This window comes from Lepidochelys kempii, chromosome 4, assembly GCF_965140265.1.
Source record: "Lepidochelys kempii isolate rLepKem1 chromosome 4, rLepKem1.hap2, whole genome shotgun sequence".
Lineage (NCBI taxonomy): Eukaryota > Metazoa > Chordata > Testudines > Cheloniidae > Lepidochelys > Lepidochelys kempii.
This window is the reverse complement of record NC_133259.1, coordinates 65558537-65574596: the sequence shown is the minus strand read 5'-3', so window position 1 is coordinate 65574596 and position 16060 is coordinate 65558537. Positions and strand designations below refer to the sequence as shown.

At 38.2% G+C, this 16060-nt stretch overlaps 1 protein-coding gene across 7 annotated transcripts in view; it reads left to right on the top strand.

Moving 5' to 3' along the window:
- The window catches only part of MARCHF1 (membrane associated ring-CH-type finger 1), a 478438-nt gene that overhangs the window by 256434 nt on the left and 205944 nt on the right, over positions 1-16060 (top strand). For 4 of the 7 annotated variants that reach the window (XM_073341528.1, XM_073341527.1, XM_073341534.1 and 1 more), the window contains one exon: positions 13935-14950. The exons of 1 other annotated variant lie outside the window; for it this stretch is intronic. In XM_073341528.1, the coding sequence (XP_073197629.1) occupies positions 14920-14950 (31 nt within the window). In that variant the 5' untranslated portion in view covers positions 13935-14919. Of the gene's footprint in view, positions 1-12682; positions 12728-13934; positions 14951-16060 lie in introns of those variants that run through there. 2 more of the 7 variants (XM_073341530.1, XM_073341533.1) reach the window with 2 other exon arrangements.

Below are 16060 nucleotides of genomic sequence, written 5' to 3'. Positions count from 1 at the left end.
CAAATCCCATGATATTTCTATCTGGTTAGTTAAGACCAATCAGAAACTAGACAGACTGCTTCATTTTCAGAAGTCTATTTCAGAAGCACAACCTGGTGTTTCACTGATGACTGAGGAAACAAGTTAATTAATCCTTACAAATAAAAAAGACTCAGTAGTCAGTCTGAACCATCAGCAGGGGGTTTAAAGCCAGCTGCAAGTTGTGAGAATGGCGCTGTGGGTCTGTTACCTGCTAGTTGTTTATCTCGTAAGAAAGAGATTAGTAATTCAAGAGGTGCTTTTACAAATGCATGCAAATTGCTTTATGATGGAAATTGTTTTTCAGAGATTTTCTTATTGAGGAGGGCCGACAATTAGTAAATATAAATCACTCTAAGTCCTAGCTGATAAATTTACCACTGCTAATGCCATGTTCGGTATTTTGAGAGCCCATGATATCATTTTGATAGCTTGTTAAATGGACTTCCTCAATAATGGATGTCAAAAAAGTGGCTATACACTACTGTCTTAATATTTAATTTCATTTATATAATTAGCATCCTCTGGCTTTAATGTAGTCACTGTATAGCTCTGGAGCCTCAGTGTTGGACCTCCACAGTGACTGAAGGCGTGCTTGACCTTAATCTCACCTACATGTTTTGATGTTTGTTTCACTAATCTCTGAACATTTCAAGCACACACGGTAATACTTCTGAGAACGTCTCCATTCATTTTAATGGACTCTGTTGTCTCCTTTTTTTTAAGCTGACGGTTGTTATTGGTAATAGCAATGAGAATTGCATGTTATTTTATCGCTTGTGATACCGTGCCTCTTTGTGCTTGCATTCTCTTTACAGAACAAGTTTCCACTCTGCTTAAGTGAAGCAGAACATATTCCATTATGTAGCGTGGCTAGTACTTGAAGCACTTATTTTTAATAATTTTAAAGTCCTTTTTTACTGTAAAGAACATCTGCTGCCTCATGGAAAATTCTGAAAAAGCATCCTTCTTTTAACAGAGCAGTAGCTTCATTGTAGATAAGGTTGAGGTGGCACGTTGTTCTAAGACACTTCCATTCTAAGCCCCTTTTTTCTAGGGCTTATAACTTAGTGAGAGAAACTTCCTCTGCTGAAGTTTGGCATATGTATGTGGCTTCAATTTAGAGCTAGTTCTCTGCCTCCTCTGTAGTCACACAAATTTAGCGGGATGAAAAGGTTGGTTGTTGAGTTATAAGAACTATGAATTATGATGAAACAACCTGTTGTTCCCTGTTTCATCATCTGTGTAAGCTTAACTATATTCTGACAACTTACTCAAAACCTATTAATCACTACAAAATATCAATATGAGAAATGTTCTATAATTTTTTATCTTAGTTAATCATATATTTAAGGTTACATATTTTCCCATTAATCTGACTTATTGCCCAATGTAGTCAAGTAATTACATCCCCAATCATAATATTCATGTGCAAAGAAGGTAGAAGAAAGGAGTGCAAAGATATGGTTGATTTGACATGAGAGGTGGAAATGGGACATAAAATGAGGGATGTAAACATGTTGCTCACATGTTATCGAATTGCTGCTTGGATAAAGAAGAAACTGAGAAAAAGCAGCTATTCAAGAAGGCAGTGTTGTTTACTTTCTACAGTTTATAATTTGGGTGGATAATCTAAAGCAGAAAATTTAGATCCTCTGCTATTACAGGTCCCAATCAAATCCCCCTCAAGGCAGTATTTCCATTGGTTAAATTTGGAAATGTATTTACCTATTTCCATATGACTATAAGGATCTTGATCTGGATTTGTTGTCCTTTAGGCAATGAGACACACAAAAAAGGGAATAGAGGCTAAAAATCTTTTTTTCCATCTCTAAGATTTTTTAAAAGTAAATACTTTAGCAGCCAAGAACTATATACATTTTTTAACCCATGCATCCCCTCTCCCCCCGCTCCTCCTGAAATGTTGTGTTTTCTAGGTGGCTGGGCTGCAGTTAAATTTAGCTTTTAAAATAGATGTTAAAATTGAATACAGTCCAGCCACCTACAGATATGGTGTTTTTAAATCCAGGATTTTGCTTCAGGCTCATTTTGCAGTTGTTCATGTTCCCAAATGTAAATTTGATTTCAGTGGGACTACTCACCGAGTAAGGACCTTTTTCTGCAAGTTATAACTGTTGATTTTTTTACCTTTCAGACAAATATTTAACAAATTTGTTTTGAGCCCTTTGGTTTAGCCATTTAAAAAAATGAAAGCAGTGAGGAAAAATATTATTTTGATTTTCTCATTTTGTGTGTGTGTGCGTGTGGTTTTTTCCCCCTTGAATAGCTCCAGTGCCTAAATGGTAGCAACCAAATGTGTCAGATATTCCTAGGTGGCTGATGTGACTTTTGGTGGTCTGGTAAAAATTGGTTGAGATTTGTCCTAGTTATAAGGGTTTAAAAATGTTCTTTGTGTGTGCTTACTTGGATATTGCAGTGTGGACACAACAGTCTAATAGTATGTTCACATGTATCTGTCTTAGGAAAGTTTGTTGGAAGTATTGGGTATTTCTCTGCATACACTGAAAGAAGCAGGGCTTGAAAGGAGATGTCCGTTCTTACCTTAGATGAGAGAAGTTTTCAGATAAAATACTACTTTAAGATTGAGTCAGTGTATTGTTAACCTTAATGGTAAATGACTGATTTAAAAAAATAGAAAAATCAAAGCACAGCAAACCTAGAGAATTTAGAGTTAAGATTAAACATTAAAAAGATTGTGTTTTAATTTATATAATGATCATTTTCAATCTTCACTAGCTACATGTAGGTGGCCCAGTAGATTTGGGTTTTCAGGAAGGCTTTGAATGAGGAAAAGATAATGGTCCTGTGGACCATCTCAGAGAGAGTATCCGATATAGGTTTCAGAGTAACAGCCGTGTTAGTCTGTATTCGCAAAAAGAAAAGGAGGACTTGTGGCACCTTAGAGACTAACCAATTTATTAGAGCATAAGCTTTCGTGAGCTACAGCTCACTTCTTCAGATGCATATCGCGTCTGAAGAAGTGAGCTGTAGCTCACGAAAGCTTATGCTCTAATAAATTGGTTAGTCTCTAAGGTGCCACAAGTCCTCCTTTTCTTTATCCGATATAGGAGTAACATAGAAGAACCTCTGATGTATTTGTCAGAGCAGCACTAGAGGGAATTGAAGGAACAAAACAAAAAGTGTCAGAGTGGTAAGTAGAAGGATGGAATTATGCAGGGTCTTGAAGGCAATGGCAAAATACTTGAACTTGCTGCAGTGGAGAAGGTGCAGCTAATTAGGCCTTGATTGAGCAAGGTACTTAAGCACAGGGCTAATTTCAAGCATGTGAGTAATCCTACTTCAGTCTCTTTGCTGAATTGTAGCTTTAAACAGGGAGGTGACTTGTTCAGAATGACAGGCAAGGAAGCTGAGCTTAGTACAGACCAGTGAATGGCATGGAGGCCAGAAAACAGAAGATTGTAATGGTAATGCAACATCTCTGGGTGGATTCTCAGCAGTAGGGTTGGAAACCAGGGTCTCTGGATCTAAAAGTATGAGCTTCCACTGCCTGATGTATTAGATCAAGGCTGTAGTATACTCATAAACCTTTCTGTGTAGCCAGCCACTAATGGGAAACATAGTTCCACACTGTGTAAGTGTGTCTTACACAATAATCAAGCCTTAAAGTTGTTCCTCCAGTGTTAAACCATGGTCTAAACGTTATGATTTCTGTTATTGCTAGTATGACTAATATTGTTGCTTTCACTGAAATGGTCATTGTGAGTTGTTGCAGGTTTAGAATTAGTAGTTGTAATTTAAAACTTCATGGTCAAATGTGTTGATATCAGACATACGGGAAATGCTTAGAAGTTCATCTTACTAGTGCATAATTTAGATTTTAGGTAAACTGTCAAATATTAATGGATAAAAGACCATTTTATACCCTATTAGGGGCTTCAGTTGGCAATAGCAAGTTGTCATCTTTCTGTGTTTTTTTTCCAAAGAGTAAAAATATTTTACAAAAATATTGCTTTTTTGGTTGATATCGTAAAATGGTTTATGCTAGGAATTGCACATGCTAGGGTATTCCGGTAAATGTGAGACCCACCCACGTGCCTCAATAGTTTATGACTAAGGAGTATGCTGCTCTTACAACAACTGCGTGCCCTGGCTTGTTTTTATCTGTCAAAACAAAAATGTAAAATTGACATTTAAAGTGGAAAATATTTAGTAAAGAATAATAGGCTGGAGCTATGCTGTTTTTGTTGCTTAATTGCATGGGTTGGAATATTAGATATTCAGACTGCTCCCTCATTCCTTCAGTCTGTTTTATAAACCATTACAACAGCAATAAACTCTGGCTGCTTAGTGATTATTTTATCTATAATAAATAGTACTTGCAATGAACTTGCCCCTAATAGTGCGCAATACTACCATATGTTGTGCCTGAGGTGAAGTTCGAGGCATTTGGTGGGGCATATATGCTAGTGAAATACTTTATTTGAACGTTCATAGACAAAAAATTCAAAGAGATGGGTGTAGGACTCAGCAGATAGACACCTTTGAAGTGAGTGAGAAGAAAGCAATGCTGTTTGCAATCCTACTGAGCCCTGAGGTCTGGTATTATCACATTTATCATCTTTACACAACATATTAAATATCCAGAAACAGCTGCTAAGGAATTTTGGAAAAAAGGTCCTGTCTTATGGTATCATCAAGGATTAATTGGATATGTCAATCAGCTGCTAATAAATAAACTGAGTGTTGAGCCAAGTTGAGCTGGTGTAAGTTGACACAGATCCACTGTAGTCATCAGAGACTTTGGTTCTACATGTCTAAATTTATGTATTAATTCAGACCAAATAACAGAGATGTTAAATAATGTTACCATTTACGGTAAGATGGCAAGATGATTTCCAGTTAATGCAGCAGGGGTCGATTTAGCGGGTCTTGTGAAGACCCGCTGAATCGAAGGCAGAGCTCTCTCTGGTCGACTGCGCTGTTTCACCTCTCTGAGAAGAGTAAGGGAAGTTGCCCAGAGAGCTTTTCCAACTGATGCAGCTCAGTGAAGACACCAGGGTAAGTCGACCTAAGCTATGTCGACTCCAGCTATGTTATTCATGTAGCTAGAGTCGTGTAACTTAGGTCAACTTACCCTGGTAGTGAAGACAAGCCCTGGTCTCACAAACTTACTGAACCACAGGCAGTTATTTCTGAATAGTCTTGGAGAACCAAGGAGTTACTGGAGGATTAGGAAAATGCAAATATGAAACTAAGGTTTAGTCTCATCCAGAGACAATAGGAGTCTTTTGAATGACTTCAGAAAACTATGGCTCAGTCTTTAAATCTTTCATTATGGTACTGATCTTCTAAAAACAAGCAAAACATTCAAAAACAAAGCCCATGCCAGCCAGCCAGCCAGCCAACCAACCAATGAAAAAAAACCTGTAAAAGAATCGGCCTGAGGGGTACATAGATACCTATATATGTAAATAATTTCAAGTGAAATAATGGAACAAATATTGGGAACCTATAAGCACTTAACAGAAAGTAGAACTGTCTACAGTAAACAGCATAGTCACTTTTCTCTTAGAACAAATGGCTAGAGAAATGCAAAGATGGAATATGGTGGATTTAAAGTAATCTACAGTGTCCTGGTTAAAGGAAAAAGTGAGTGTCATTTAAAAAAGACCGTCATTCTAGAATCCTAGCCCTTTGAAAATAAATCTTTTTTTTTAATTTCAGTTATCCTAGTCAGAAAAAAAAAGGTGAATACAGGAGTGATGGACCTTCCATCTCCTTGAGTGTTGGCATCTCAGCTTCATAACTTACTCCAGCTACCAGCTGAAATTAGCCAATGTAGCAGCAGAGCTAGTGTCACAGCCTCCAACCTTTGCACATCTTGGCTTGCCGGGATGGGAAATGGCATGTGAAGAGATCCTTCACCAGATTTAGCCAGGGAGCTAGAGAGCGGCCCTTAAAGAAGGAGAATAATGAGATTGAGAAATGGTACATTCTGGTGCACAGTTTATAGACCCACCATTGTATGTTTTCTTCATCCACAGCTTCCCTAAATCCCAATATCTCTTGTCAATGATCCATAATATGGACTCTTTTGCATGCTCTTTGTTTTGGAGAATTCCATCTCTACTAAATCTAATCTTTCAAGCACCTTGAAATTTGGCCCATACTATTAATGCATTTCACACTGTGCTTCACAAAATCTTAATTCCAATTATTGACACTGTCAATTGAATTGAAACTGGCTGAAGGACACTAAAGAAAAGGTAGTGATAAATGACAATGTACCAAATTGTAGCAGGTGTCTAGTACCACATCTTTATTAATGATCTGCAAAAAAGATAATCACTCTTAATCTGTGAAAATAAGAATTTGAGTAAATCCCTTTCTACTTTCTTCTCCAAAATGCAATCAAAATTGCATTTAACAACATAAATTTTTTGATACTTCAGGGTTATTTGCAACTGTGTATGTCTCGGAGGGTGTGGGGGGGGAGGGTGGAACAAAAGAGAGAGGCAATTACTAAGCAATTCTTTACTGTGAGATGTTTGACTTATTACATGCAGTTCCCAAACAGATAATCTGGTCTAAACTAAAAAGTTCATATTCTCAACAGTTTAGTATCTTCAGCTTTCAAAATTCACACTATACAATTCAAAATAACAGATTAAGTGTCATTTAGAAACAACTTGAGGAGGGGACACTGGTTTACTCCCTGTCCTTTTTTCAGACAGGATGTGGGAAAACATGACTGGCTGTTGACATGATTGTGTCGGTGTTGATAGGTAATTCTCATCTGGTGTGAAATTGTTTGGCAGTAGCCAAGCCTCTCCAAAGGAGCTTAGTGCTTTTGCGGCTTGGCCTCAAACTCAAAATAAACACCTTCTGAGTGTGCGGGAGCACAAAGGTCATTGACAGGTCTTTCTTCTGAGTCATAACTAGGGCTATACCGCTAATGAGGTTAGGTATTGAGTCAGAAGTATGATGAGAGCTAGTGGGAAAACCGTCAAACACTCATCTCCACGCGAGGGAAATACTTAGAAAACAGTAATGCCAAAAAAGACATAGAATTGGCAGTGGACATCAAAGCAGATATGAGGTTGCAAGGCAGTATCACAACTGGGAATAGCAGTACTGTTTTTGGCTACATGCATGTGGTGTTTAGATGCTGCTTGTAATTATTTGAACTGGGAGCACTGGCTGTTGGGAGTCTGAAAGGACGGGAAACAGGAAGGAGGCGGGGGAAGTTGAGGAGGCGGAGTAAGAGCTACCGAGGGTGCAGCAGCAGCTTGGTAAAGAGGTTTCTACTTTAAAAATAAAGTCCTGTTAAAGTTTGTTAGTACCTTGCCTGGTTGTTACAATAATGAACAAATGTATCATGTCACAGGCCCCATTAGTGTCCTTCCCAGTACATCACTGGTGAAACCAAACCTAGACTATTGCATGTAGTTCTAGGTATTTCAGTGTACCAGAAAAATGTTGGTACACTAGAAACAATTTACAGGAGAGGAAAAACAATGAATATAGGGCAAGGATAATTAATTTATGCAGCGAGAGTAAAAGAAATAAATATTTACATTAGTAATTATTTGTTTAGTTTTTGACATTGTACAAAGAAAAATAGACTAACTCTGTCTAAAATCCCATCTAGTTAACTTGCCTGAGTGTATATTAAGGTGGGTAGGATAAGTCTGTAAGTATTTATAATTTCCATGGTCTTTCAGAATTCAGTGGTTTACAGTGATTGACCAAGATTCATGTCCTGAGAAAATCCACATATGGGCTTTGTACAGTCAGTGAGTTTCTTCACAGGCTGAGCCGTGCTCCTGCATTGTGCCCCACACCTGCATTGTGCCCCAGTGATTTCAAGGAGTCCATCCACGCAGAGCTATCTGCAGAAGCAGGGCCTAAGTATTGATTTTTGAACAATGCACTGCTTCCGCATCTCTTCTGTGGGGAAAAATACTAGAATATGTAACAGCAAGATCTCATCCAGTATAACCAAGTTTTGATCTCACCTGAAATGTCTGAAAATGCAATGCTCTCAGCAGGAAAATTTAAGTTCAGTCTCTATGGGTTTTTCAGGATGACAAATGCATTTTCTTAACATCCATTCATTGGACCTGAGAGGTGCAGAGCAGCTACGTCTTCCCATTAGCTTCAGGAGAATGGGCTCAACATCTACTAGGTCAGGCACATTATGAATAAACATAATATTACTTCCAAAGAATGGGCATTAAGTCAAAAAGTTCTGTCTGAGGGCTTATTCCGGAATAGTTATTCCTGATTAATTCCATGTCTGGACAGTTGTATTCTGGAATAAGTGTGTCCTCAAATGGAGTTAATCAGGAATAGTTATACATTTTAAATGTACACCTACCTTATATTGGATTAATTTTCATGTGTAGACAAACCCTGAGAAATTTAAACTTCTGTGTTTAGTTTGAGTTTTAATTAGGTAAACAGAAAAGAAAAATTGAATCTGTTAAAGTTAGATAACTTCAGGGAAGTAGAAACAGTGGCTGTGAGAATGTTTTGTAGCATTCTTAATTTTATTTTACTTTTTTAAGCCATTTGCTAAGGTTTCACCCACATCCATTCCTAAGTTCATCCACATTTGGGTTACAACTATCATAGCTGTATGTACTAGTTGGATAAATGTGCACTCATACAGCTAATAGGAGCCCAACTAACAATGCATGACAATTGTGATAATTTTATGCATAATTACAGGTGAACTTTGCATACATATTTGTACGCATAGGCACCGACTCCGTGGGTGCTCTGGGTCTGGAGCACTCATGGGGAAAAATTACTGGCAGCCAAGCTCCCCTCACTCCCCGCCCCCTCATCCCCTGAGCGTCCACTATATAGGTTTCTATTTAGCCTATTAAAAAGGCACATCAGTTGAAGAAGTTTGAGTAGTTTATTGCATATAACATAATGGGCTAAAATCAGCTCTGCCATAATCAGATACATCTCTCATTGATATCAGAAGGTGCAGCATCCACATATATTAGGGAAGAATTTGGTCTGAAATATGTAGCCATTAGGTTGTTAATATCAATATTATCTCCCTTTAGCTAGGCGTTGTTTCCTTCTGGGGATTGCACTAAAGTTAAGAATGCAATAATGATGCTAGAGGTTTTACTGGGAAAGAGAAAAGACCTCAATAGTTTCTATTAAGTGTCACATGAGATGAGACCAAACCTAGACTATTGCATGTAGTTCTAGGTACTTCAGCGTACCAGACACTGCATTCTAATTTACAATTGATTTGTTATACAAAAAAATATGTGCTCAAGAAATGTGAGGACAGATCTGCCCACATTTTAATGTTCTCATGCCTTCATTGTAACTGGGTTACATAAACTCTGAGGTAAAGGCTATTCCTCACTGAGTAAGATTGTAAGAAAACTTGTAAGAATCTCTTCTCTTTTCTGATAGACTGGCTTTAAAGTATTTTAGAATGTAGGTAGGAAAAGAAAAAAATGAGAATTAGCTCTGTATGTTAAAAAAAAAATTCTGACTTACACTAGACCCTCTGTGCATATCACTGCTGTTTCTGCTATGTGTGTTTTTTCATGCAATATTCCTCCTATAAAGATCACTTTTAACTGTCTACTTTAGTATGTGTTTCAATGTTTGTACACACTTTTTGGCATGTTTGATATGAATCAGAGTGTCACTGATTGTGTCCTTAGCACGAGGGAACCACTCATCTTCACTTCAAGGTGAAACTTGTGATCAGGGAGAAAGACACTGAAACAGAGCAGATAGAGTCAAAGAAAATCAGAAGAATACTGAGACCATTTTTAACCACAAGAAATAAAATGATTGTTTCCCCAAACTTCTTATTTTGATTTTTGATTTCACCAACTGAACTGTGTCAAGTAATTAGTAGATTTGATCCAATCCTTAGCCAGATCTCCCAACAATTTTTCTTTCTTCTGACCTTCTTTTGAAGAAACTTTCTTTTAAATTAATCATATTTTTCAAAGTATGGTTTTGTTTGTTTAAATTGATTAATGGCAAGTTCCAGTATAAAAGTTCTACTAGTGATCAAATATTACTAATGAATTCCAATTATTTTGGACTCCTACAAATGAGGGAATTAGATGTTTTATCAGCTATCCAAAATAAAAGCTGAACTGGTATTTAATTCCGTATAACTCATTTCTTAATTCTCTCAACTCATAAGTCAATGAATACAGATGTGCTATATAGTATTAGATGAACAGCTATAGAAAGCAGGGATCAAAAGAGTGACTTTCACTGACAGGAAACACAGGAATTAAAAAGAAAATCTAGAAACAGCAGCATTGTGGGGTGTCAGCTTAGAATATCTTGAAATGAAGTTTGATTTCTGTATTAATTACATGATTGGTGCTGGTACACTTTGGACCATGTTCCATTGCTTTTTGTTTCCCTCACATTATCACATATTTTCCATGAGTAAGGTTTGCCATTTTGTTCTATTGTGTAAATTAAAGGGCGTGGAAATGTTAGGCTGCTATTTAATAAAGTGTCAGCAGGGATTAGAAATAAAAAAGCAATATATAACAAAAGTGGGGAAAAAAGGAAATATATAGTAGTCCGTATAAATTGGATGTTTTTAAATGCAGGACATTGATAAGGAAAGCTAAAGATGTCAGAGGAAATAATCATGGCTGGCAGGGCTACAGACAATAAGAGGGAGGTTTTTTTAAAGTATATTAGGAGCAAAAGAAATCCTAGCAATGGTATAGGCCCTAGAGATGGACAAAATCGTCATGGTGATGCTGAAAATAGAGTGTTCACTAAATATTTGTGTTCTATATTTGGAAAGAAGCAGAATGTAGTGTGTGTATCACATGAGGATGATGAACTACTTTATAGTCCATTAGCAACTAAGGAGGATGTTAAACAATATCTACAAGGGGTAAATGTTTTTAAATCATCCAGCCCAGATAACTTGAATTGGCTGAAAAGATGTCTGGCTCGCTGATGTTAATTTTTAATAAATCTTGGCATACCAAGGAGATTCCAGAAGAATGGAAGAGTGATCATATGACTGCACTGCAATGTAAGACCAGGGTTAATAGAACTTGAGTTAGCAGACTCTGGATTTGTTAATTAAGGCCTGAGCATCTACATTCATTTGTAACCCCCGGTTAGGAATTGTTGAACCCTGGGTTCCAACCTTGGGCTCCAGCAAATACACTGCATTATGTAGGTCTAAGTCTAATGACCCATATCCCAGACTTCCTAGTGCCCCTCCCTCAAAATGTGGCCACTCTAGCCCTTTGTTTATGGAGTAGTGTGGGAAAACTTGACTGTCCACCAAACTTTGACTGTCCAGAGGGCAAAGAAAGTTGGCTCGTAGGATTGTGGGATACTTCTGGTGGACTCCAGAGCACGAGTCCAATGGGGCTGCTTCTACACCTCAAAGCACTAGGGCTTGAACCCGGGGTCCCAGCTCGACTCAGGCTCAGACCCTCCATGTCTGTGGGATCCTGGATTCAAGCCCTGGGTTAGCATGATTTGTGTGTAGAGAGAGGGTGGGGTGTAGGCTTAAGCTTGAGTTTGAATTGTGGGCTTACATTGCAGTGTAGAGAGATTCTTAGCATTGTACCAATATTCAAAAAATTCAGTGGAATTTTTCGGGTAACCATAGGCCCATTAGACTGGGCAAAATAATGGAAATGCTGATATGGGATTCAATTGAAAAGGAATTAAAGGATAGGAATATAATTAATGCCAGTCAACATGGTTTATGGAAAATAGGTCTTGTCAAACAAACCTAATTTCACTCTGTGATAAGATTACAAATTTGGTTGAAAAAGGCAATTGTGTCAATGTAATATACTTAGACTTTTGTAAGTCATTTGACTTCGTGCAACTTGAAATTCTGATTAAATACTTAGCAGTACACAATATCAGTAGAGCACATGCTAAATGGCTTAAGAACTGGACAGATCTCACAAATGAGTTGTTAATGGGGAATCGTCATTGAATGGGGTTGTTTCTAATGTAGTTCTGCAGGGGAGAGTAGTAAGCCAACATGTCAACATTTTCGTCAATGATCTGGAAGTAAATATAAAATCACTGCTGATTTTTAAAAAAATTGTGGATGACACAAAGATTGGCAGAGTAGTAAATAATTGTGGGGATAGGGCAGTCTTACAGAGCCACCTGGATTGGTAAGTCTTACAGAGCCACCTTGGTAAGATAGGTCAATTCAGGTAAAATGTGTTTTTAATAAAGAAAAATTCAAACTTATACAGTGAGAAACAAGGAATGCAGGCCATACCTATAGGATGTGTGTGAGTGCAGGGGTGGGGGACCTAGCCTAGAAAGCAGTGACTCTGAGAAGGGTTATGGGATTATAGTGGATAAATTCAAGATGAGTTCCCAGTGCAATGCTGTGGTAAAAGGGGCTAATGAAATCCTTGGATGTGTAAACAGGGAAGTACTGAGGAGGAGTAGGGAGGTGATTTTTGTCTCTGTATTTGGCATAGGTGAGACTATACTGGAATACTGCCTACAGTTCTGCGTCTACGTTTTAAAATAGGTGTTGCAAAATTGGAGAGAGTGCAGAAAAGAGCCACAGAAATTATTCCAGAACTGAAGAAAATGCCTTGCAGTGAGGAACACAAAGAGCTTGATCTGTTTAGCTTATGAAAAAGAAGATTGAGGGGTGACTTGATTACAGTGTACAAGTACCTTCACTGGGATAAAATACCAGGTACTAGAGGGCTCTTTAATCTATCAGAAAAATGCATAAAAAGAATCCTTGGTTGGAAGATGAAGCCAGAGAAAATCAAATTGGGAATAAGCACACATTTTTAACAGGGAGGGTGATTAACCGCTGAAACAAACTAGTAGGGGAAGTGGTAGATTCTCTGTCTCTTTGTCTTTAAATCAAGACTGGATGCCTTTCTGGAAGATATGCTTTAGCCAAACATATGTTGTTGGGCTCAATACAGAGGTCACTGAGTAAAATTTAATGGCCTGTGACTTACAGGAGGTCACTAGATGATCTAATGATCCCTTCTTAAACTCTGTGAATCTATTAAATATTCAAGCATGTATCTTTTGGAGGCGTTTCTGATTATAAAAGGAGGTGGCTTACCTTATGTTTTCAGTGAGACTGATCACATGCTTAAAGTTAGACACGTGCTAAAGTAGCTTGCAGAATTGGGGTCTAAGGTGGTATCACTACTGACTAAGTAAAGGGATTGGAATCTGGCCTACGTAGTTTTTTGGTTTTGTTTTTTGTTTTATGTTAGATACAATTCCTATTAAGATGGAACATAACGGAAAAGGGGATATCTAGAAATCTGTTGAATCAGATTTAAAGCCAGGTTTTTATTTGCAAGAATGTCTCATCGGTATGTACTACTTGCTTCATATTTAAAGTGATGTTATGGAGCAAATGAGGAAGAAGAGGCTATACATATGTTTCAAGCTCATTGCACAAAGGAAGTCTGCTCCTTATGCAATTGGAAATGTCCCCAAAGACCCATGCTACAGTATTTTTTTTTAAATAACATACCATTTCCATCCGTTATAAATTACATGACAGAGCCAATGGGTTAAGTAGATGTTTGAAGTTAGGTATGTGCTTAAGTACCTTGCTGAATCAGGGCCTTACTCCCCAAGTAGCCCCAATGGTATTCGCCCGGAGCCAGGTACTAATGTTTGTGATTGAATGTATCAGAATCAGATCCTTAGCTCTTAAAGAAATCAGTTCATACTTAACAGTGCAAAGCAGTTTGACTTACAGTATCCTGTGTAAGGAAAACTAGTTTGGCTTGACCAAACTATTTTGATAGATCATATCTCTGTGGGTATTTGATATTGTATAGCTGTTCTGACCATTCTCAGTGTGATTTATTTTTGTTGCTGGCAACCTGTGGTAATTTATTTGCTTATTCTTTATCTAAACATAGAAAGCAGCCATGAAGAAGGTAACCAAGGATAATTCAAATTTTCTGGGGCAGTCATCCATTGAGGCCACTAAAAACCATATTAAGGAAGGAAGGAAGGAAGGAATTCCGATCTTATCTACATCTCAAAAAACGTATCCTTCATTTGGAGGATCAGTTGTTGTACTGTGGCTGTCATTAGGAGGTTAATGTTTATCAACGGTTACCACTGAGGGTATCTGGGTTTACTACAACTAATTCTTCTAATTATAAGAAAATTCACTACAAAATTGTACTATGGGATTTAAGGTATTACAAAACTGTTGCTGCGTGTTGCATGAATTCACAATAGTGACTTGTCACTGACACACTGTATTAGTGAGATTAAAACTAGAAATGATCTTCAAACCTGAAAAAATTATTTCTTTTCAGAAATACAGGGCTGGGATTCACTGTTATGCTCTGGCTGCTTTGCACTAACTCCAGCAATGCAAGGCAGTCTAAACCAAGATTAGCTAGCTAGTTAAGTAAAATGTATGGCTGCTGTATGTCACCAGAAAGGCACAATGCAGCTGGAGCATTTTAGTGAATCTGGCGAATTTTATTTGAGTCAATTAGAATAATGTGTGCATGAAAGTCAAGGAATGGTAAGGTGCAGGCTATAGACAGGCATAACCAACAGGTACTGTATTGTTCGCATATGGTAGCACAGCCAGTGCATCTCAGTGTAGATTTAAGACCCACTTAATGTTGCAGCCCTGGGCCTCTTTGGCAGTCTTTTTTAAGTGTGCCAAGTCATGCAGTATGTTTGTGTGCTGGGCAAATGCCTTCACACTGATTGCCAGAGGGAATGTTACAATGCAAAGAAGGGAGCCATTTAATTTATGCATGGAATAACACTGTGTGTGTGTTTCATTTCCTAATGTTTTAAGCCATTCATAACATCTCACCAAGGACTGAAATAGCAGCAGCCTCTGATATATTTTGCCTTAATTCAGCCTCTGTTAAAATGCCTACATCTAATTGTAATCCTGAAAGAGGTGGGTAGTTTTTTTTCCAGATTAGACAAACATTGATTTTGGCATGTTTAGGCCTTGTTTCATATACATGCTAATTAGTCTGAAATACTACTTTCTCCTTAAGATATTTAAATCACACTCGTAGTATACTCCTGGGGGAATTCTGAGCCAAAAAGTTAAAAATTCTGTCAAAAAAATAAAAATTCTATGCACAATATTTTAAAATTCTGCAAAATTCTGCATATTTTATTTGTCAGAATAACAATATAATCATGCCAGTTTCATTTATTTTGGTAACTTATTTCAAAATACCTGCCAGCAAGTATGTCTGGAAGAATACAGACAAAAATAGTCAAGAATTTTTTTTGACACATAAATTCCTTACGAGGCATATTAATACAGAACTGTGAGTTATAATTTATTGAAACTATAGTACAGAAACTTATTTCTCTTCAGCTGCAGTGCAGAGATTTGGGGGAGTCAGAGGTAACAGAGGAGCTGCGGGGGAGGGAAGTAATTGTTGAGAAGAAGCCTGAGAGTGAACCTGGAGGATTGTTGGGTGTGGCTGGGAGAAGTATGGAACAGGTTTTTTGTGATGGGGGGGGGGATTGTTAGGGATTTGGGGAGCCTCCCCAATCAGACCACTAGCCTCGCCCCTTCAGTCAGGCACATCTGACCTTGTCCCCGTGTGGCGGCCCTGCAGCCCCCTCTCATTCAGCTCCTGGCTCAATTCCGTCAACCCACTAGCTCCTGAGCCCATGCTCCAGTCTGTCCCCCCCACTAGCCCTTTTGAGCCCTAGTCTGTGACCTCCCCCAGCAGTCCCAGTTGCTCCGCTCTGTCCGTTCTATGTCTCCTCAGCTTGCCCTGCCGTGAGGAACGCAGCCTCTCCAGCAGCTGGCTGCATAGAAGCCCCCAGTGGGTGAAAGGTATAAATGCAGCCCCTCTCCAACAGAATCTATATTCTGCCAAGAAAAAGAATCTGTGAGGGATATAAAATCTGAGCATATGCAGTGGTGCAGAATTCCCTCAGGAGTCACAGTGTAGTGATTTTAAGAGATACATTGTACACTGAACCACATCTGTGGCCTGTGTTTTATGGTCTTCTTTCAGTTCCGTCAAGGTCCAAATTC